We start from the raw sequence: 21,392 nt of genomic DNA on the forward strand, positions 1-21,392 counted from the left end.
AAGGGTATTTCTACACACACTTGATCGGTCTCATCCTCTTCAGGATGTTTTGCAGGTTTTTTTTTCCTTTTTTTTCTTCCGGATCTTGGTTTTCAGACAGCAGTTTGAACATGTAAGGAAAGATAACCACATGTGTTTAAGCCCCTGGCTTGGTCACGACATGTTCTGATATAAAGCACATTCATGTCTGTGAGCACAGGGGGAATTTTTAGTTCCTCAGTTCTTTCCCCTTTTCCTCTTTTATGGCCTCAAATCTATTGTGTGTCTTCACTAAGCTGTTTTTCACACACATTTGGAGGTTTTGGCCCTTGAGGACTAGGAGCTAGGACTAAAATCAAACTAAAATGCAACAGGATTCCACTACTCACAATAAAATGCCCACAGGATCCCACATCAAAAATTAAAAAATGCTCATAGGATCCCACAATTTAAAAGTAAGTGCTCACAGGATCCAACTATTCAAAATACAGTGCCCACCGGATCCCACTATTCACAATAAAATGCCCACAGGTTGCCACAACTCAATATAAAATGACCACAGGATCCCACACATCTCAAAATAAAACAAAATGCGCACAGGATTCCACAATTTAAAATGCTCACAGGATCCAACTATTCAAAATACAGTGCCCACAGGATTCCACTTTTCACAATAAAATGTTCACAGGATCCCACAGAACCTGATAGATAGAAGATTTTAAGATAGAACAATCTCATCCTTTTGGAAAAAAAAGTGCACCACATTACGACCTGATTATGAGACAATGGAAAGGGCGCGCGCAAGGCAAGGCCATGCAATTGGCCTTCAGTTCTGGGACTCAGAAGTTTAAATTTCTGCCCGCATTTAATTTTTCACCATCAATATTTTTTTACTCAGTAATGTCAGGGCGTTCAAATGTAGTGAAGTAAAACTACTTGGGTCAAAATGTACTCAAGTAAAAGTAAAAATTACATATTTCAAAAACTACTCAGAAAATTACAAATTACTCATAAAAAGTACTCAATTACAGTAATGTGAGTAAATGTAATTAGTTACTTTCCACCCCTGATCAGCAGTCACACCAAATGCAGAAACTGCATAGAACAAGTGGGATCGGCCACCTCCACCACGTCTTTCCTTCATCTCCATCCCTCCAGCCTGCTACTCCACCTTGTCACTACAGCCCATGTGGTGATGAGGTTCTGTTTGATGTGTGGCTGGGGCGGCATGTCTGATTTCCTGCTGACTGCCTCTGCATGGGTGGGTGGAATGTGTGGCACAAACACACAACTCCAGACGTAGTGGGGGCAGGGCCAGTCGTAGCGGGAAGGCGGGGCCAGTCGTAGCGGGAAGGCGGGGCCAGTCGCAGCAGGAGGGCGGGGGTATGTAGCGGGGACAGGGGTATGTTGTGGGAAGGCAGGGGTATGTAGCGGGAAGGCAGGGGTATGTAGCGGGAAGGCAGGGGTATGTAGCGGGAAGGCAGGGGTATGTAGCGGGAAGGCAGGGGTATGTTAGTTGCAGGGGTATGTTGCAGGAAGGCAGGTATGTAGTGGGGGCAGGGGTATGTAGCGGGAAGGCAGGGGTATGTTAGTTGCAGGGGTATGTTGCAGGAAGGCAGGTATGTAGTGGGGGCAGGGGTATGTTGCGGGAAGGCAGGGGTATGTTGCAGGGGTATGTTGCGGGAAGGCAGGGGTATGTTGCAGGGGTATGTTGCGGGAAGGCACGTATGTAGCGGGGGCAGGGGTATGTTGCTGGAAGGCAGAGGCACACGTAATGGCTGTTTAGGAGAAGGCCTAGCTGGTGGTGTTTTGTCAGGTGTTGTGTGTATTGGTAACAGGCTGGCGAAATAAAGGAATTTGATAAATATGCGCCCCTTCCATTGGACACAGTGTGGTGTTTCTGTTACACGCTGTATACTTTAATGTACCCAGTGGTGCTCTGAGTCAGAGGGCTGGAGGGCTGGCGTGGTGGGCTTCCCCACAGCCAGGGAGCTGCAGGCCTGCTGTGCCTGGGCTGCACCGAGAGCTTTGGAGTAAAGAGACACGCGTGTTCACTCGCGATGGGGAGGGAACGATGTTTTCTCCAAATGTTCCTGGACTCTGCTGATCCAGAGAGAGTGTGTGCATGTGTCAGCTGATCAAAAAGGTTGGAGAGTGTTTGAATTGAGGCTTGCTGTGATGGAGATACACACACACTCTCTCTCTCTCTCTCGCTCTCTTTTACTCTCACTCTCTCCTTCTCTGTTGTCTGGTGACTAATAGATGCTGTCGCATTATGCTTTTAAACTTGGAACCCTGACGATAACTGAGAGCCATCAAAATAAGTAGAAGTGGTCAATAGGGAGACTTCACACGATCCGGAAGCTTCCGTGCTTCCTTCATACCGCGTCTTGCTATGCATCCCGTGATGCGTCCTGTGATTGTTAATGTCCTGTTGATGGGACATTAGCCTTGTGCTGCATCTCTCCTCAGACACACTCGCTGTTCTCTGTTTCTTTTCCAGCCGTTACTCTGTGTGGCATGGGGGCCTCCTCTCCCTCTCTCTCACTCCCCTGATGGGGGCCTCCACCCAGGCCTAGGGAGGTGCCGGCCCACCGGGCCCTCTCTCTCCATCCTTCTGTTCTGTCTCTCTTCTGTTGTCGTATCCCTCCTCTAGCTGCCCCGGTAAGATGTAGAGCGGGGTGGGGGTATGTATGGGGTGGAGGTGTGTGATGGCCTGCTGCTCTGAGAGTCACATCTATTCTCGTCCACTTACCATATATGTGTGTATGTGTGTGTGTCACTAGTTTGGAAACATTGACTGTTGGCTTTGGTGTTATGGTGTTTATCAAGAATTAGAGCCAGCATGACGTGTGTGTGTGTGTGTGTGTGTGTGTGTGTGTGTGTGTGTGTGTGTGTGTGTGTGTGTGTGTGTGTGTGTGTGTGTGTGTGTGTTCCTTCCTTGGGGAATTTTCAGATGTGCTTTTGTTCTTGCAATATTCCATTGCATTTAAATCTTGCTTCATAACCCTAACTCGAGCATGTTTGTAGTACAGTGTCTGCTTTGCCTGTTAGTGAGTGAGTATGAAGGACAGATGTGCATGGATCAGTCTGCTCAGAGGCTGTAAGCAGGTGTGATTGCTGGGCAGCAGGGCTGTTCACTGGTGTGTGCCGCTTGTTTGTGTGTTGGGTCTGCGAAAGCTTTGCATTGGCTGTAGCTAAATCATCCACCTGGAGGTCTTCAGAGCTGTGCGCAGCTGGGTGGAGGTCTTCAGAGCTGTGTGCAGCTGGGTGGAGGTCTTCAGAGCTGTGCGCAGCTGGTGGAGGTCTTCAGAGCTGTGCGCAGCTGGGTGGAGGTCTTCAGAGCTGTGTGCAGCTGGGTGGAGGTCTTCAGAGCTGTGCGCAGCTGGGTGGAGGTCTTCAGAGCTGTGCGCAGCTGGGTGGAGGTCTTCAGAGCTGTGCGCAGCTGGGTGGAGGTCTTCAGAGCTGTGCGCAGCTGGGTGGAGGTCTTCAGAGCTGTGCGCAGCTGGGTGGAGGTCTTCCCCTCTCCCGCTTCTCCTTGAATACAATCTGCATTTGAATATGATTTCTGTGCATATCCTAGCTGAATCAGCAAATTGCATTAGAACAGCACTCTGACCTGGCCCCATGTTTCCTGTGTAAGGTAATGAGGGAGGCGTGTGCTAACGGGAGTGGCCCGGCGGACTCAGATGCACCGCCGTCCGGATCTCCAGTCCACAAAGCTGAGCTGGAAAAGGTGAGAGTCAAGTGGGACTGGAGTGTGTAGTTTGTGTGTGTTCGAGTCTGTGTGTCTTCATGTGTATTTTTCATCCAGTCATGGTTGCAGTGTGTGTGTGTTGGTGTGTGCATGCTGCTCACAGTATTTCCATGTAGGCACTTGTCTTGTTTTTGTGTAGGTGTGTGTGCGTTTGTGTGCGCACACATGTCTGACAGCTTCTCAACACGTCGGTGTCTATGCAGCTCCGTAGATGCCACAGTGGGGTTGGGGTGTGTGGAGAGGCTGTGTGTGCGGGTGAAATTCCATCTCACCGCAGCAAGACGCACTCGGCTGGCTGTGGAAAGCAGAGCGTGGAAGAAAAACGGTCTAATCAAAGAGTGAAGGAACACGCTCAGCGTCCCAGCCCCAACTTACTGTGCTCACACTAACCCTAGCTCGCTGATTAGACCACCTGTGTGTGTGTGTGTGTGTGTGTGTGTGTGTGTGTGTGTGTGTGTGTGTGTGTGTGTGTGTGTGGGATCAAGAGATCTGAGGTGCTTTTAATACCTTTAATGACAGACAACTATTAAACTGGCACAGTGTGCATAAGATGTAGTTCTTTACACTTAATACCAAACAGATGCTCTTTAAGTTTTTCCTGGAGTAGAGGGCAGTAGTTAAAAACCTGATGTGGTTTTTATATGTGTATATGCTTAATGTGTATGTATTTTTGTATGCTCACAACACAATTGCATGCACTGGCACGTGTCTGTGTTTGTGACTATATACAAGATATATAGTAGGTGTGTATATGTATGTAACTACAACTCTGCCAGTGTGTTTGTGTTTGAGGAGATAATAATGGTGCAAACGTATACTGACGCTGCTCTCTGGTTCAGCGTGCCTGGGCAGGGCTGTCCGTAGCTGTTCTTTATTTTAACCTGCTTTTTACAATCTTCCTTTGCAGAAGTTGTCCTGTGATAGGCCTAGTTCAGATGGAGAGCCCAACCACGAAAATGGCATCTCAGATGGCAAAGATCCAGGTAAGTCCGTCTAAACTGGGACATATTTCTATGTTGGTGGGGGCTGCTGTGTTGCTCATGTAGAATAAGAAAATGCAGACTAGAATACAGCGTGATGCTTTTGCATTCCACCACATTGACCCAGATTGACGCTGGAGTTCCACCTCAAACCTCAGATCATAATAATCAGAAATGGGTTCAGAGGTTCTAGTTTGTAACCCAACCCCAGGCACACACATCAAGGAGTCATTGAAAAATATATCAACCAGTGTGCGTCATCCAATGTTTCTGCAATTAACCTAGAGTCTTAAAATGTGAGCTAAGAAACATAAGAAACTAATTTAGTATGAAATTGCAAAAGAAATTTACAGTCACGAGTGACTTTAAGACCTCTAAATTCTGTTTCTCTACGATTTCTCTGCCTAAATCCAAACAGCCACCCCAATATTTTCAGATTTAAGGTCTGTCATAAATCATGAATTCACCTTTAATTCAAGCGAGATGCTCTCTAAATAAGATAATGGGACTATTTAGAATATCCCATAATAAAATAATAGGATTATTTACAATATCCCATAATAAAATAATGGGATTATTTACCCAACGTTTGTTTGGCTCTTTGTCACGGCCAGGGATTAAACCTCCCTTAAAACTTGTCAGGACATCTGCTTCAGGCCTGTGGAATTCAGTCCTGTTCTGTGTTGTTTCTGCACCAGCTTGCCTTAGACGGGCGAGGGCTGAATCCTCCACCGGGAGTGAATTCCATGCCTGTTGCATGTGCTGCTGCTGCCAACAGGATTAGCTGGTGTGATTGATATTCTTGTCTCGTAGCCATAAACCAATATTAACACAGAATTATTTTTTATAAATGGTTACAGATGATCTGCTATGAATAACTCATAGAAGGGAATAGATTTAAGAGCAGGTAATGTCATATTATTATTATTAGCCCTTCCGCAAGCATGGAGATCCGCAAGATTTAATGATGTTTGTAAATCATGGCATGAGCTTTTGTCTTGGTTTTATATGGCGTTAAATCACTGTCAAACCCGCTCCATCGTGGTGTCACCTGAAGGGGCATGATTAGCAGAGCAGAAACGAGTAGCACCCCCTGTAGGACTGAAATGGCATCGTGGCCGCAATCGTCTGGTAGCACTTTGGGTGACTGGGGTAACATTCAACTCCTCCACGACTCTTATCTGATCTCGCGTCTCCATGGGTAACGAGCGCTCCAGATGTGCTCTCCGCAGCCCAACATGCTGCCACCGTGCTCGCTTTGATGAGGAGGAGGAGGAGGAGGAAGGGTCGGACGCATGACGAAGAAACAAACCTCACCGATTAATTAAAGTGGTCACATTCTTTCCAACTCGTGTAACTGGTTGGACTACGTGGGAGCAAATTAGCCAGATTGCAGAACTTTCCCTGTGTGTGTGTGTGTGTGTGTGTGTGTCGTTAAAGGGTGAATGGCTTTTGCATCTGTCTTTGGTTGTGACTCAATCCTGGAGTAGTTGTACAGCAGAGGGCGCTGGCTTCACATGAGCTTAGCTTTGATTATTTAGTTATTTCATTTTTTTTTGAAGAGAGGGTCACTAGGGTGAATGGACAAAGATATTATTTTGAAGTCAGTTTAGCATATTTTAACATTTTCTTTGAGTCTGAAAGAATTTGCAGCCTTGTATAACCCATTACTAAATATGACGGTGCATAGCAGATTACCACAAATCACACTTCAAAAGAAGCCCAAGAAAACTGACCAAACAGTCTTTATTTTTGTTATTTTTGGGAGAGAGAGACAAAGAGAGGCAGACAGAGAATCAGACAGACAGTATTAAAGCCCATATAATGAACCCTCTAAAAACTGGTACGGGTGTTCTCTGTCTGTGCCTGTGTTTGTCTTTGACTGTCTGTGTCTCTCTTAATTTCTTTCTGTCTCTCTCCTTCCCAGTGTAGTGAACTGTACACTGGTTTCCTCGAGTTCATTACCCAACAATTAAACACTTTACAAAGAGCTTTGCGTTGCATCTTATTGCAGAACAGTTGCTCATTCCTGCCATAACTGAGACACGTTCTCTCTGCCACAGCAAAAGGGAAGAAGAGCTCTCGGTCTGAGCAGAAGGGCACAGTGGGTAAGGGGGCAGGCAAGAAGATCACCAAGATCATCAGTCTGGGGAAGAAGAAACCGTCCACTGACGAGCAGACGTCGTCAGCTGAGGAGGACGTTCCCACGTGCGGTAAGGAAGCTTCTCCTTTTTTAATTGGCTGCTGTGGGAAGAAGCAGACAGTCCTGATTGGTTACAACTCCCTGATTGACAGGCTACCTGAACGTGCTGTCAAATAACCGCTGGCGGGAGAGGTGGTGCCGGCTGAAGGACAACCAGCTGTTGCTCCATAAGGACCGGGAGGATCTGAAGACCCACATGGCCTCGCTTCCCCTGCGAGGCTGTGAGGTCATCCCCGGGCTGGACTCCAAGCACCCCTTCGCATTCAGGCTCATGAGGAACGGTCAGGAGGTGGCCGTGCTGGAGGTGAGAGTGGGCGTGGTTTAGGGTTTGATGCCAGGAGGTGGTCACGTCTCTTTCATATTCAGTCTTGAGAGGTTTTGTTGGAATTTAATCGTGTTTTTTGTTTTCACTGACATTATTCATGTGGACTGTAAATTTACTTCACATCTACTAAATTTGTGTGTGTGTCAGGCCTCCTCCTCTGAGAGCATGGGTCGCTGGTTGGGCGTCTTGCTGGCAGAGACAGGCTCCAACACTGACCCTGCCGCGTTGCACTATGACTACATAGATGTGGAGACCACTGCGAATGTCATTCAGCTGGCCAAGCAGTCCTTCTGGTGAGGAACAAGTGCTAATTGGTTACAATCAAAATGTAATTTAAAATCAAATTTAATTAGCATATTCAATTATGGTAATACATGCTAATATTAACACAGCATGTCGAATTTTTGTATTTTTATGCTTTTGGCTTTATGGTTCATTGAAAGAGCTGTTTGTCTTAGTAAGCCACATTTGTGTTCAGCTTCACCAGTAAGCGTGCTGTGTCTCCAAACCCATACCTGGATAACCCCGTGAACGGCTATGCTAGGCCTACTGGGGTCGCTCTGCACTACGACGATGTCCCCTGCATCAATGGATCGGTATGGTTTCACATGCAGGTGCATCTACTCGCTTACACACACACTCTCGTTTGGAACGCGTGTCCACTCTTCGTGTACGCAAGAGTGCCTCGTGCTTTGAGCCTTTCTCTGCATTGTTCAGTCAGCAGTTTCCCATCTTCCTAAAGTGTCTTCTTTGCTTTTTGTCTGCTTTCTTCTCTTCCGTCCTCTTGATTGCATGCTGGTGTCCCGTCTGCCGGCAGGAGGAGACTCACTATGAGAACACTGACCTTTATGAGAACATGCCTTCCCCCACACCGTCAGCTCGCAACTCTCACAAACCACGCTGGCCACCAGCCTCCTCTGGCCATTACAACACACCCACCTCCACTAAATCCCTGCCTTCCTCTTCATCTTCCTCTTCCTCTGCTGCTACTACTAAAACCCAGGTGACTAACATGGAGTTTCGGTATCTTCCTCTGCTTTATATCTGAGACTCCTGACTAATTCACACCATCTGAGTCTTTTCATGTACTTCAAGTATACACCAGTAAAGACTGTAGATGATCAGTTTGACAGTGCTGCAAAATCAGTGAATATGGAAGAACAGCTTTAAAAAATGCCCCAATAAATATTTAAACATGTGGTCATTTGCCATTCTGGGCTAAGAGTACCAAAAGCATGGTTAAATGGTACAGTGGCATCACCCTGAACACTCTCATTTAAGATGATTTGAACACTTCTGTACTTTTGGGAAATGGAGCCCTGATCACTAAAAACTAACCATAACCCTAACCACCAACTTAAAGTTGAACAACATCTGTGAAATGTTTCTGAAGACTTTGCTACCAAAAGTTAAAGGTAAATGCATTAAAGAAAAACATTGATAGGTGTGTGTGGGTGTGTGGGTGTGTGTGTGTGTGTGTGTGTGTGTGTGTGTGTGTGTGTGTGTGTGTGTGTGTGTGTGTGTGAGACATTGTGAGAAGCTTTGAGCATGTGTGAGAGAGAGAAAGACAGACATGAGCGTGTGTGTATAGTCATGTGTGTGGTCATGCATGAAGTCTGACTGCAGTTCCTTTGCGTATAAAAGTTTATTGGCCGGAAGCAGAAACAGAAGCATGGCTTTCTGCTGGAAGACCAGCTGGCTGTCTGCAGCTGCGGCCGCACTAGCTCAAGGTCAAGGGCTTCGGAGCAGACGCGTGGGCTGAGCTGCTTTAATAGTGCACCTTGGTGCCGTGGTCTCCATGTACTGTGGATATCCTGCAGCCCACACCGGCAAGCTCATTAACACGGGAAAGACTCGCGGCTGGCTCGCGTCACCTGTGTGTGTGGGTTCATGGTAGAGCATTAGCATAGCAGCCTGCAGAGAGCAGTTAGATACAGGAGTAAAGCTCCCGGTATTCTTTCTGAAGAATAGTACTTATGAATTCAGTTCTGTCTTTCATTGATGATTTATAGGTTCCTGCTAATCCTAAATTCATTTTTTTAAATATTCAAAAGACAACATGGTAGTGAGCGCTGTAATAGTTTATCCATGCAACATGGTCGTGATGAGTGTATAGGGAGTAATTCATCATGTCCTTGGTGTAGATCATTTTTGCTTGCTTGCCCTAAACATGAGCTGTGAATGGTCATTTACCTTCTCTGTCTTCTGGTTGCCGATCAGATGAAGGGAAAGAAAGCCACAACCACCAATGGTGTTGGAGCCAAACTGAAGCTGGACAGGAACCAGCCCAAGAAGAGTAATGGAACCAATGGATCTCTACCAGTGAAATGCAACAATTCAAGTACGAGAACAGTATTTCACAATTAGAGCAAGTGATGTTGACGGAGCATAATCTTGATATTAGCCCATATTTTTGCTAGTGACTTTTGTTAATGCAGGGCATATTTTGCTAATGCTAACCTAAGCAGACATTATGTCTGGGTGCATTACCCCAGTTATTCCACCAATGATCTCTTTCTAGGAAAAAGAAGCCACACAAATATGTGGAAAATGGTGGAATGTGGAATCTGCAGAATTGCAGTGCTGGGTTCATGTGGACAGACCTAATTCTGCTTAGTACACTCAGTCAACCCAGATTCCCCACCAGAGACAGGCGCTTGCTCAGAGCGTCTCACAATCACTCAAACACTCAAACAATTTACAAGCCATTCAAATATTTGAATCCCATAAATACTAAGTGCCTTTTTGTAAACAACATGAACTTGTGCGGTGAAAAAAAAGGTTTGAATGTAACCAGATTGGAAGTGAAACAAAAAGCCTTTTTAAAGTGGTGGTTCACTTCCATGATGTTTGCCAGGTATGGACCAGTATAAGTATGGGAAGAACAGGGTAGAGGCAGACGCCAAGAGGCTCCAGGCTAAAGAGGAGGATCTGTTGAGGAGGAAGCAGGAGATTCGTAACCGTCTGACCCAGCTGAAGAAAGACAGGAGAGATCTGCGCACCGCCGTTGAGAACAGCGCAGGTGATCACCTCAATAACTCAAGAGTCAGAACATCGTAGTAACACGCGTTCTATATGGCGCTGTGTTAAAATAACGTGCCATGACTTTAGATGTTCATTCACATGTAATGATGCAAAATTTATGTATGTTAGTTTTGATGGAGTTTCTGTAGGTTCTGAAAGTAGAATGAGTGTTGTGGAGTGTGCAGTACTGGAAGTGTTTGGAAGTGTTTGGAAGTCGTCCAGGCCTGATTCTCCTATTGCTGTCCCTCTGTGCTAGGAAAGCGCTCCCAGGCGTCCCTGTCGGAGCGGCTGAAGAAGGTGGAGGAGGAGTGTAAGCTGAAGGAGGAGGAGCGGGTGAATCTGGAGCTGGAGATCACGGAGGTGAAGGAGAGCCTGAAGAAGGCACTCAGCGGAGGCGTCACTCTGGGCTTGACCATCCAACCCAAGGCCAGCAGCTCCAGCCCACAGGTTTGCCCCGCCTCCTCACACACTCTGGGCGAACTCTAGTTTAAGCTGTCTTAAACGCTGCAATCATGAACCATGGAGCAGGTCACTTAGCTCAGGTTTTCAGGCAATATGACATATTGCATGCCTGAATTAGTATAAAGTGGTGTTCAGGTGTAGGTCTTGTGTGTATGTGTAAATATTTGTCTTTTCTTGTTTCTGTGTAGTCTCCGGTGCTGATGAGACGTACAGTAGACAACTCTCCTCTTTCTAGCTGTGACACCAGTGACACTGAGACATGCTCACTTCCAGTCAATAGCGCCTCCTTGCTGCGACGGCAGGTTCCACAGAAAACCTCTCCTGTACGGGGACATGTCCTTCAGAAGGCCAAGGTGAGGGCTGTTATATACATACATCATGTATGTACAAGTACACACATACTTATATACTCACAACACAATACACACGTGTAGCACTGACTCGAAAAGGTGTTAAATGCTTTGCCCATAATGTCCGGCTTTGTGAAAACGAGGCACCATTTTTGCAGAATTGTACTGTTTCCATTTTTACCCAGTGGAAATCCATCAGGTTTTGAATAAAATATTATGTTAAAGAAAATGTGACTATTGCATAAACATTCATATCCATTTCCGTTGGCAAACTATAATTACTTTGGGTGTACAATCCTGTGTTAACCAGCTCACCAACAAGTTGGGTGGTCTCTGTACACACTGACAGTGCTTCAGTGTAGCAGGTTGTCCTGGATTAAACCATCTGCCTGACGTGCTTCCGCTGGAGCCAACCATCAAGACCAGAGAACCTTAGCATGTCACTGCAGCGCATAGAGACAGCCTGTGTTCAGTGCCTGTGTTTGGCTCAGACCTGAGGGAGGGCCGCAGTGGTGTTGGGCCTGAAAAAGACATGATCAGCGGAGTAAAATACCAGTAAATATTTACAAGAAACCTTGCTTTGCTTTGCTGAGAGCCCTTGAAGTGTTTCATTTCTGCTGCCCACTGATTATAAGGCCCAGTCTAATGGAGGGGCTACCAGAACTGCCCCTGAGTACAGGCTGCAGTACATGAGACTCCCTTGCTGTGGCAAGCTACGTGATCAGCCTCTGTGGTCCTTGTGATGAAGTGTGCTCTCTCTTTCTCTTGCAGGAATGGGAGATGAAATCTGGCACATAAACACTCACATCCTCTGATTTCACCTGTTACATGTATATTTATTTAAATGTTTGCATATAGAAATGATTGTCGAAAGTGAACCGACTGAAACGTACACACAACGTGGTGGAGGAACACATGCTGGTCTCACCTGGAGAACCCCACCGGCATTCAACACTGTGGATTACACCACCAGGCAGTCATAATTTCACATGAAGTATTATTGTTGTTGTTTTTATTATTATTGTTATTATTGACTGATTGTTCATGTCTAGTAATGCTGCCACTTGTCAAACTGCCACGCAGCTGCAGTCTTTTTCTCAGCCAACTGAAATTCAGCTATGCTTCGTCTGTAGTAGCAGACATATGTCTATGAAGTCATTGGAAGTTCTTTTAAAAAAAAAATATTTATTTGTAAATGTTGTGGAATATGCACGCCTCTCTCTGGGTTTGAAAATGCACACCTCTCTGGGTTTGAAAATGCACGCCTCTGGGTTTCAAAACGCACGCCTCTGGGTTTGTTTGTATTATTTAAAGCTGTAACGTCCTTTATTTGGCCACATGCTGGGTCCTTCTCCTCGTGGGGTTTGGGGGCATTTCGTTAGCTTTCGTTTCGTTTGTTTACTTTCATATGTTTCTTTAGGGCCTGGGGTCTGGAGACCACATTTCAGCTGGATGTCAGTTTGACGTCTAGAGCTTTCTGGCCGTATTCGTTTTTGCTAAGTTTGATCATAAAATGAAATGTAGAGTAAATGAAAGCTTAGTGAAAGCAGCTGTTGAATTACGGGCCAGTTTGATGGTTTTGCGGAGGTGGTTTTTGCGGAAGCTGACATCAGCGCCCCCCCCACACACACACAAGGCCTGGGCAGACGTTTGGCTGGAGTGGTTGCTGTGGTAAAGGTGGGCGGTGGGGAAGAGGGCAGCTGAGGGCAGGGCTGGGTAGAGCACTGGCAGCTTGGGCCTCACGGCACTTCATACTCGCCAGAACGTCCCTGCAGAACCGTCCACCTCTGTAGTGTCCACCTGTCTTGGAACTGTAGCAGCGCTCACTTGCGCTCTCTCTCTCTCTCTCCTACACTCCATCTTTCCATTCTCTATCGGTCATTCTTTCCTTTCTCAAGCTTTCTCTTTCTTCCTCTCACTTCTCTCTGTGTCACATGCTATCATTGGACACTTCAATGCATTTTTACCCATCAGTACACTGACTGGTACAAAAAAGCACTGTAAGCAGACCTCTGGCTACATGCTTTACCCATGTGAAATTGGGTGGTTGTGTGAGAGAACCAAGGATCCTTCAGAAGTTCTGAATTTAAAATAAGGTCTTTGTGGTGTTTTCTCATCACTACTCCATGCAGCATTTACCTACAGACATAATTTACATTTGAAGGCAACAATAGTTAATCATACACACTGAGCTTCACCTGCTAAATGAACAGCTGAATTTCTGGTATTAAACAGCATGATGCCAACTGTCTCTGTCCGTGTTGCTGTACAGGATTATCCAGAGCAAGCTGTGTATCTGTTTGACTGATATTGGTGCTTTTGAGTAAAACATTTGCTTTTTACTCCTAATCCACTGAGACTAAGGAGTAAGATTTGGTGCTTATTATAGGAATGAGGATGGACTCCTAGAGACTACTGCCAGCATGCTCAAACTTGAGACACATTTATAATTTTCCTTAGATGGTCTGTTTCTTTTGCAGTGATGCTTAGCATTTTGATTTGAGACTACATATTTTCAAGTTACAAACAACCAGATGTTTTAGCCCTCAAGGCAATTGTAAATACTTGTCTGTCTCTCTCATGTGTTCATTGATTTCAGTCCCAGAAGTCTGCAGTCCAGGGCTTGCCATGTCCATGTCTGAGGGCAGTGTCAGTTTTGGACGTGGACTCTGTGTTTTGGGCTTTGTCTCAGAGAGACTTTGTGGGAGTATGAGAAATGTCCATTTGAAAATTGGCTAAGGGTATTTTCGGCCTCCGTGAATCATCTTTTCTTGCCCTGAATTATGGGCAACCTGTTGTATTGCATATGCTAGAACAATGACTTTACTCAGATAAAAGAACAAAGGAAGTTTTATAAAGTATAGAGAAGAGGCCAGCATAACTGTTGACTGCCTCAAAAAGTCTCTCCCTCACACAGATAATTGATATCATAAAATGTGAACAGTAATATATGTATTGCTTCAAAGGATATGGTCACAGTGATGGAATAAGTCTTTAAAAACTTTTAAAACAATTTTCTTTGTTTTGCACCTTAAGGATGTTTTTTTTTATTAATTGTACTTTAATAAGTGACAGTTGCTAACTTGGCAACAAACAGTTGTACATAAATAAAATTGCTTCCAAGCATGATGTGATTTTGCTTTCATTCTTCATTTTGAACCCAATTAATTATTTATCACAATACACAAAATAATAATCATTGCCTGGATGATTAATAATCTCAGAACAACATGTTTGGTCATCTATATCTTTACAAAAGACAATAAAGTAAACTTTTCTTTCCAAAACCAAATGTCTAGAAAGTATTTTTGACACAATTGGGCCCTCTAGTGCCAACGAAATTCGTTTAATCTGAAATTGTGATTCTCCGGGAAGCTCGTGTTGACTTGCACAATCCAAGATTTGTATAAAACCTAAATCTCATACATTACAGGCATGTTTACCAACAAAGTATAACTGTACGACATTGTGGTGATTTACTAACATTTTAAAAGTCTTTTTCTTACACAATATTTTTATCGACTTGCAAGGGTGACAGAAATCCACAAAACTTGATCCTGACAAGTACATCTGCCATGGCGCCTACGTACGGCAGGTGGCAGCACTACACTTGAACTTATTTACAGCTGATCAGCTAACGCGTGAAGAAGTCAAAACGTCAACAACACCTCGTCTCACATAAAGTGTATTTTCGATGAGATTGCTAACAGGTTTATAAGATTTATACGCAGTTTTGTTTTGAATAATTCAAAAGATGGACGAAGATGTACTGGCTACACTAAAATTACTGATTATTGGAGAAAGTGGAGTTGGAAAGTCCAGGTAAGAAACGTCGAACAGAATGTAATCTTAAGTTAGGGTGTATGTTACTTTCACTGTGGTGGCACCATATTTATGAGTGCATTAAACCCTCATGTAGCGGCGGGTGCCCTGTGACTCGACAATTAAACCTAAGTGGTAAATGTGTATTTTAGAGGATAAAAAGAGACGTTTTAGTTGTAGCGTGTAGTCAGCCCACCCCTCCAGATGGTCCAGGTACTGATCCGGTTCCCAGGTGTCCTGTGCCTCATGTTCTTGATGGCTTGGTGTAGCTGTGCTGGCAGCTGGAATGAATCCAAAAAATGTGAACTGACTGGTGGCCACCGAGGACTGTTGAGAGAGGAATGGAGAAAAGAATACAGAGTATGTGTGTTTCTGTTAGAGATTTCAACGCGGTTCTGGTAAGGAGCGTACTGAGTAAACACACATCTTGGTGTCACCATTGCAAAGGTAAACAAGGTGGTATATGAAAGTGTGTGTCATCGGTTGGAGAACACTGCTGGAAGTTAAAAGGTTTTTCCCTCTTTCCCACTCTTCTTTTAGTCTTCTTCTGAGGTTTACGGATGACACGTTTGATCCAGAACTTGGAGCAACAATTGGTAACCACTCTCAGTGTCTCATTCACATCTCTTGGTCTATTGTAGATAGCAACAGTGAGGATGGTGTAGTGTGATTGAAACATAACACTAGATGTGAAAACACATTGATATTATTTCAGGAAGTAGCCCTGTCATTTTGTTTATATGCTACTATTGCTTTACCCCTAACACAACCTTTTTTATTTGGTGATGTGTTGTCTCCGAAACTTCAGACAGATTCCTTGTAAACGAGAGCAATCTGGGACACAGTGGGGCCTGTACTGTAACACACACTGAAGACACTGTAACACACACTGAAGACACTGTAACACACACCGAAGACACTGTAACACACCATGTGTCTGAAATGCATGCAAATCATTCCGTGAAACGGAACATGTGGACCTGGTGTTGAACCAACACGGTTGTCACAGACCCTGCATGTAAATAAGCTGCATGTACATTTAGACCTGGTTTCCTCCGTCAACACTGTGACGGGCTTTTCTGTTAGTTCTGATGACCCGTTTCTCTCCTCCGGCGAGCTTCTCCTCTCAGTGATGGCAGGAGCAGAAGGAGATGCCTTCCTGTCCGCATCACTCTCACAGCCTTCCCTCTCTGGGGGTTTTGGTTAAGGATATTAGTCATGCTCACTGCCTGCTTGCAGCTCTGTGAAGCAGAGAAGCAAAACAACGCCCAGTTGAGTCACGTCTGGCCTGTTTGTTTTATCTGACCAAGACCGTCACAATTCCCCAATTAGCAGCACATTTTGAGGGGTTTTGTCAACTGGGCTCTTTGCCTTAAAAAACATTTAATTCCACATACCTGTTTCACTGTGTGTGTGCATGAATTGGACACAGATGCACCACAGGCCCCACTATTAGAAACACTGATAGGTTTGGTTCTTCTTTCATTCTTATGATTTATCATTACATGCATGTCTATGAGGTTGCATTCACAACTCACCTAGTACATGTGGTAGGCAAACGTGGTAAGCATTTACTTGTTTTTCAATTTCATGCAACAAAACATTTTTTGGATTTTACTGCAGGTGTAGATTTCAAAGTGAAAACACTTGCTGTGGACGGGAACCGGGCAAAACTAGCTATATGGGTAAGCTGTCACCCACCCATTCTTTACAGATGTGTAGATTTGAAAACGTTTTTGAAGCATTAATTAGTAAAGTAACCATGCATGTGATACATTATGTAAACTTTTATGTCAGTACAGTTTATAAAGAGAAGAGGTATTTTGACATAGCCAAGGACTAATGTAGTGTAACCCCTTGTGAAATATTGCCTGCTAACAGTAGAGGGCAGTATATCCCCACAGTTTCTGTAGATCACGGCTGTCTTTACAGTATATGAAAATCTGGATTTGTTGGAGGAGAGCATGGGGTATTAAGAAGCTGAAATAGTAGCTTCTATATCGCAGGCTCAATTTATTTCAATATTCAGTCATTTGGCTGTTCCAAAGAATTTACTTTGTCTGTGTTTTATCATGTTAGGATTTGAAACAGTTGTGTGCATCTTGTGTGTGTGAGAGGGTCTTACTTTCTTTCTTACTTTCTGTCTTTTTAACTTATATTTAACAGGACACAGCAGGCCAGGAGCGTTTTCGTACCTTAACCCCCAGCTACTACAGAGGAAGCCAGGGTGTCATATTGGGTGAGCTTATGACATGCAAACCTGCTCAGAGAGACCGGGGAGCAGTGTTCTCAGGTCTGCTGCTGGTTTGACATCACAGTGCAGAACCTAATGCAATAAACCAGAGTTATTGAACATTTGGTAGTGGTTTAAAAGCACAGTGAGTGAAGGAGCATGCTTGGAATACTTCTGAGAGCTGTGATTGGTTGGGAGATGCAGGATAATGTCCACGGCTCCTCACTCTGTGTATGTCTGTGTTAGTGTATGACGTCACGAGACGAGAGACGTTTACCAAGTTGAACCACTGGCTGAAGGAGCTGGAGGTACACCGCACCCAAAACGACCTCGTCAAGATGCTTGTGGGTAACAAGATGGATAAGGTACACCTCTCTGCTCTTCATATGGGACAGGAGAGTACAGGGGCCTGGGCCTGTACCAGCTACTGTACAACCACTGAATCTGAATATTCAGTTCGTGTATTGTCTTATTCATATCCACGTGTTTCTGAATTGACATGACTGTCCCGCCCCCCATGGACTCTTGCTCTGTAAATACTATAGATGCAGATATAGATAATCCTGCTTTACACTTCTGAGGATCTTTTTGGTAAAAGAAGCTGATGTTGAGTTGTTCTAATCCTAGTTTCTGGCTCTCTGACTCTAACTCACGCATTTTCAATGGTTTGCGCCTAGAGCAAGGGAAAGGTGTGTGTGTGTGTGCGTGTGTGTGTGCGTGTGTGTGTGCGTGTGTGTGTGCGTGTGTGTGTGCGTGTGTGTGTGTGCGTGTGTGTGTGTGCGTGTGTGTGTGTGCGTGTGTGCGTGTGTGTGTGCGTGTGTGTGTGCGTGCGCGTGTGTGCGTGCGCGTGTGTGCGTGCGCGTGTGTGCGTGCGCGTGTGTGCGTGTGCGTGTGTGCGTGTGTGTGCGTGTGTGTGTGTGTGTGTGTGTGTGTGCGCGTGCGTGCGTGTGTGCGTGCGCGTGTGTGTGTGTGCGTGTGCGTGTGTGTGTGTGTGTGTGTGTGTGTGTGTGTGTGTGTGTGTGTGTGTGTGTGTGTGTGCGCGTGCGCGTGCGCGTGTGCGTGCGTGTGTGCGTGTGTGTGTGTGTGTGTGTGCGTGTGTGCGTGTGTGTGTGTGCGTGTGTGCGTGTGTGTGTGTGTGTGTGTGTGTGTGTGTGTGTGTGTGTGTGTGCGTGTGTGTGTGTGTGTGAGATATAGGACACCCCAGGTTGGGTCTCAGCACTCAGCTTCATCTCTCTTCTGCAGGACGACAGGGAAGTGGACCGGAACGAAGGGCTCGCGTTTGCGAGGAAACACTCCATGCTGTTTATAGGTGAAGGAAGAGCATCTCCCCCAGTTCACGTTGTATAGGTTAACGAGGGCCGCTGGGAGCTCCATGATGTGTGTGCTCATCATAACGTTCTAAGCTTGGCTTTATTCAGCCATGTCATTAACCTTTCACATGACACTTTTTTGGAAGAAGGCTCATCATGTAGTTTTGCAATTCAATTATTAATGTATTTTGATAAAGATCTCTCTCTCCCTCTCTCTCTCCCTCTCTCTCTCTCTCTCTCTCTCTCTCTCTCTCTCTCTCTCTCTCTCTCTCTCTCTCTCTCTCTCTCTCTCTCTCTCTCTCAGAGGCCAGTGCTAAGACACGAGATGGGGTCGCCTGTGCGTTTGAGGAGCTGGTGGAAAAGATCTTGCAGACTCCAGGCCTTTGGGAGAGTGAGAGGAAAACCAGAGGAATAGCCCTGACTGAACACCCTAGGCAGCCTGCTGGACATAGATGTTACTGCTCACTGCTCTAACACACACACACACACACACACACACACACACACACACACGAAAGCAGATAAAAGTGTAGCAGTTTGGACTTGTATAAAGACATACAGACAAAACAGGTGGGGATAGATAGTAATTTTAACACCATTGCACACTAACCATACAGACACACACACATACACACACACACTTACATAAACAAGATCGTAGCAGTATGGACATGGATACAGATAGACCCACTAAACAGGTGGAGATAGATAGTATCATCGTCATGGACTCTAACCATAGCTGCTACACATTTTGAAGCACTGGACTGAGTAGGCATGTAGTTTGGCCTGGAGACGTAGTGCTGTGCAGTGAACAGTGTGGGGCCCCCACTTCAGCCCCCCCCTGTCAAAGGCATGCGTGTGCCTTCTGTGGTGACCAGTGGTAAACAGAAAGGCGTGGCCTTGACAGCATGGGTGGGTGGAGTTTCAGGCAAGTAAACAAAGTGGTAAATTCCCTCAGCAGATATGACCAACCTCTGCAGTGAGCATAAACTCTGTTGGTGTTAGTTGACATACGTGAAACCCGTGTGTGTTTCACTGTGTTTGCTTTCATTTTTGTTTCATTTTGTGTGGTTTCCATTTACTGAGAACTCCAATGTCCCTCTGCACACACTGAGAAACAGACGTGTCTCAGGTCCATCTTTGCTCCAGAAAGGGTTGAGAACATCTCTCCACACCTTCCCCTGGTCTTTGTGTCTGTCCTTTCTCCATCCGCGCCTTCTCTATAAACGGACTTACTCTTAAGTCAATTACAATACAGACAGACAGATGGCCACATCTCTGTTCTCCACCAGGGAAGCCCAAACCCGCCCACAGTCTACTACGTGTCCACAAACAGTATGTTTCTAAATAAGCTTTCCAAGTCAATAAAAGCACAAACATTGAGATCAAAGGCTTAAACATTAGGGACCATTATGCAGAAAACAGCCCAGTGCACCACAGGATATCGAGCAAAGCAACTCGACGGAGGAAGAGTGAACGTTACAGCGTATTCACTACACGTCTCTCCTCATTTGTGTGCTGATATCCCCTGAAGGTTTACACGGTTGATGCTGCCTTTGGGCAGACGGTTCAAATTGACGGCTGGTATTTTCCCGCCCTGTTGGGTTTATTTTGTAGAACTGATATGTCGCCAGCTTTTCATCAGTGCTCGCAGTGGGGGGTTGTGGATGGCGGTGCCAGGATGAGGTGTCCCTGGGGTGGGGGACGAGGAACCCTGCTGCCTGCGTGCACGTGAAGGCCCCGTCCGCTTCAACCTCCTGGCATATCTGGGACACGTTCCTCCATGGCTGGTGAGAGGCTGCAGTCTTTGTGGGATGGAAGCCACTAGCAGCTGGGACATGTTCTCAAGGCTCCCGTCCTGTGACCCTTTTCAGGACCGTTTTTCGGCCTGGGTTTAGTCTGTGTGGAACCTTTCTCTCTGGTGGTTTAAATCACTTCATGTTATGTTCTTAAATAATCAGATTTATCTACTTTGTATGTCCATGTGTGGATGAATGTCAGTGTTAATATTTAGCATGGGATGTTGGCTGATTCTGTTGAATATATAATTCACAAGAATGTATGCAGTGCAATATACTGTTAATTCACATCCTGGCGGATCTACAAATATTTGCTAATAATTGAAATTTTTTAAGGACTTTTAAAATTAATGTCTAGTTTTTTTTTAACTGACAGAGTAACATTTGTAAAATAATGTTTTTGATGAAATGATAATAAATCTGGGTGAATGCAGCTCTCTCCCACACTCATTCTGTCCAGCGCTGGAGCTCCGTGTGACCTGCACACGCACTCATCCTAGACTGCCCAGACCTGTTCGCTCTCCATCACAGGGCTCTGCCAATTCTGCAGCCAGCCGCCCTTGATGTTTGATCAGCCGTGCACTCTGGTTCTGGCCTCCTGCTGTCCATACCTGCAGGACGGGGTGGATCAGAATCGCTGCACTGGGCAGGTTTGCAGGTGGTGTAACCATAGTCACATCTCTGTTATTGAGTGTGTTTGTTCCAGGAGCGTTTGAGAGGAAAGAGCCTCTCAAATGGAGAGAGGGAGAGAGAGAGAGAGAGAGAGAGAGAGCTCTCCTTGGGCAGCCGTGAGGTTTGTTGGACGTGAGCTCTTGATCGAGCATTTCTGAAGATCACTGGATTTAAACGGGGCCGTTTGTCAGCCGCGCAGTTAGAATCAGTGTTCAGGTATGTTTTAAAGAGTCATCAAAGAAACACTCCATGTCTTCGTTTCTGATAACACTGTCTGCACTGAACCGGTGATAAAGCGGTGTTGTACTGGGAACCGTGTACAGCACACAGGCAGTCTTCGCTCAGGACAGTTTTCTCTAATTGTTTCCGTGTGCGTCTTTTATTGTCTCTTATCAACTTTTTGATAAATTAGTGCTTATCGTAGCTGTGCCCCTGGGATTAAAGGAGGTTAGTTTGTAGATGTGCTCCTGGGATTA

General features: G+C 45.5%; 2 protein-coding genes across 6 annotated transcripts in view; both read left to right on the forward strand.

Moving 5' to 3' along the window:
- The window catches only part of afap1 (actin filament associated protein 1), a 39,819-nt gene extending 25,613 nt beyond the window's left edge, over positions 1 to 14,206 (forward strand). For 2 of the 5 annotated variants that reach the window (XM_076999959.1, XM_076999957.1), the window contains exons 7-18: positions 3,623 to 3,715; positions 4,644 to 4,719; positions 6,780 to 6,929; positions 7,012 to 7,223; positions 7,392 to 7,537; positions 7,723 to 7,858; positions 8,062 to 8,247; positions 9,465 to 9,585; positions 10,102 to 10,266; positions 10,525 to 10,715; positions 10,919 to 11,083; positions 11,852 to 14,206. In XM_076999959.1, the coding sequence (XP_076856074.1) occupies positions 3,623 to 3,715; positions 4,644 to 4,719; positions 6,780 to 6,929; positions 7,012 to 7,223; positions 7,392 to 7,537; positions 7,723 to 7,858; positions 8,062 to 8,247; positions 9,465 to 9,585; positions 10,102 to 10,266; positions 10,525 to 10,715; positions 10,919 to 11,083; positions 11,852 to 11,878 (1,668 nt within the window). In that variant the 3' untranslated portion in view covers positions 11,879 to 14,206. The remainder of the gene's footprint in view (positions 1 to 3,622; positions 3,716 to 4,643; positions 4,720 to 6,779; positions 6,930 to 7,011; positions 7,224 to 7,391; positions 7,538 to 7,722; positions 7,859 to 8,061; positions 8,248 to 9,464; positions 9,586 to 10,101; positions 10,267 to 10,524; positions 10,716 to 10,918; positions 11,084 to 11,851) is intronic. The other 3 variants (XM_076999960.1, XM_076999962.1, XM_076999961.1) reach the window with 3 other exon arrangements.
- A 498-nt stretch (positions 14,207 to 14,704) lies between these two features.
- rab18a (RAB18A, member RAS oncogene family) lies at positions 14,705 to 20,677 on the forward strand. The gene is made up of 7 exons (XM_076999964.1): positions 14,705 to 14,902; positions 15,443 to 15,498; positions 16,526 to 16,587; positions 17,069 to 17,141; positions 17,382 to 17,500; positions 18,378 to 18,444; positions 18,750 to 20,677. Exons 1-7 carry the CDS (start codon positions 14,835 to 14,837, stop codon positions 18,917 to 18,919), a joined length of 615 nt encoding a protein of 204 aa, XP_076856079.1. The 5' UTR covers positions 14,705 to 14,834; the 3' UTR covers positions 18,920 to 20,677.
- The last annotated feature ends 715 nt before the right edge of the window (positions 20,678 to 21,392 follow it).

Source organism: Brachyhypopomus gauderio, chromosome 3 (assembly GCF_052324685.1).
Source record: "Brachyhypopomus gauderio isolate BG-103 chromosome 3, BGAUD_0.2, whole genome shotgun sequence".
Classification (NCBI taxonomy): Eukaryota; Metazoa; Chordata; class Actinopteri; order Gymnotiformes; family Hypopomidae; genus Brachyhypopomus; species Brachyhypopomus gauderio.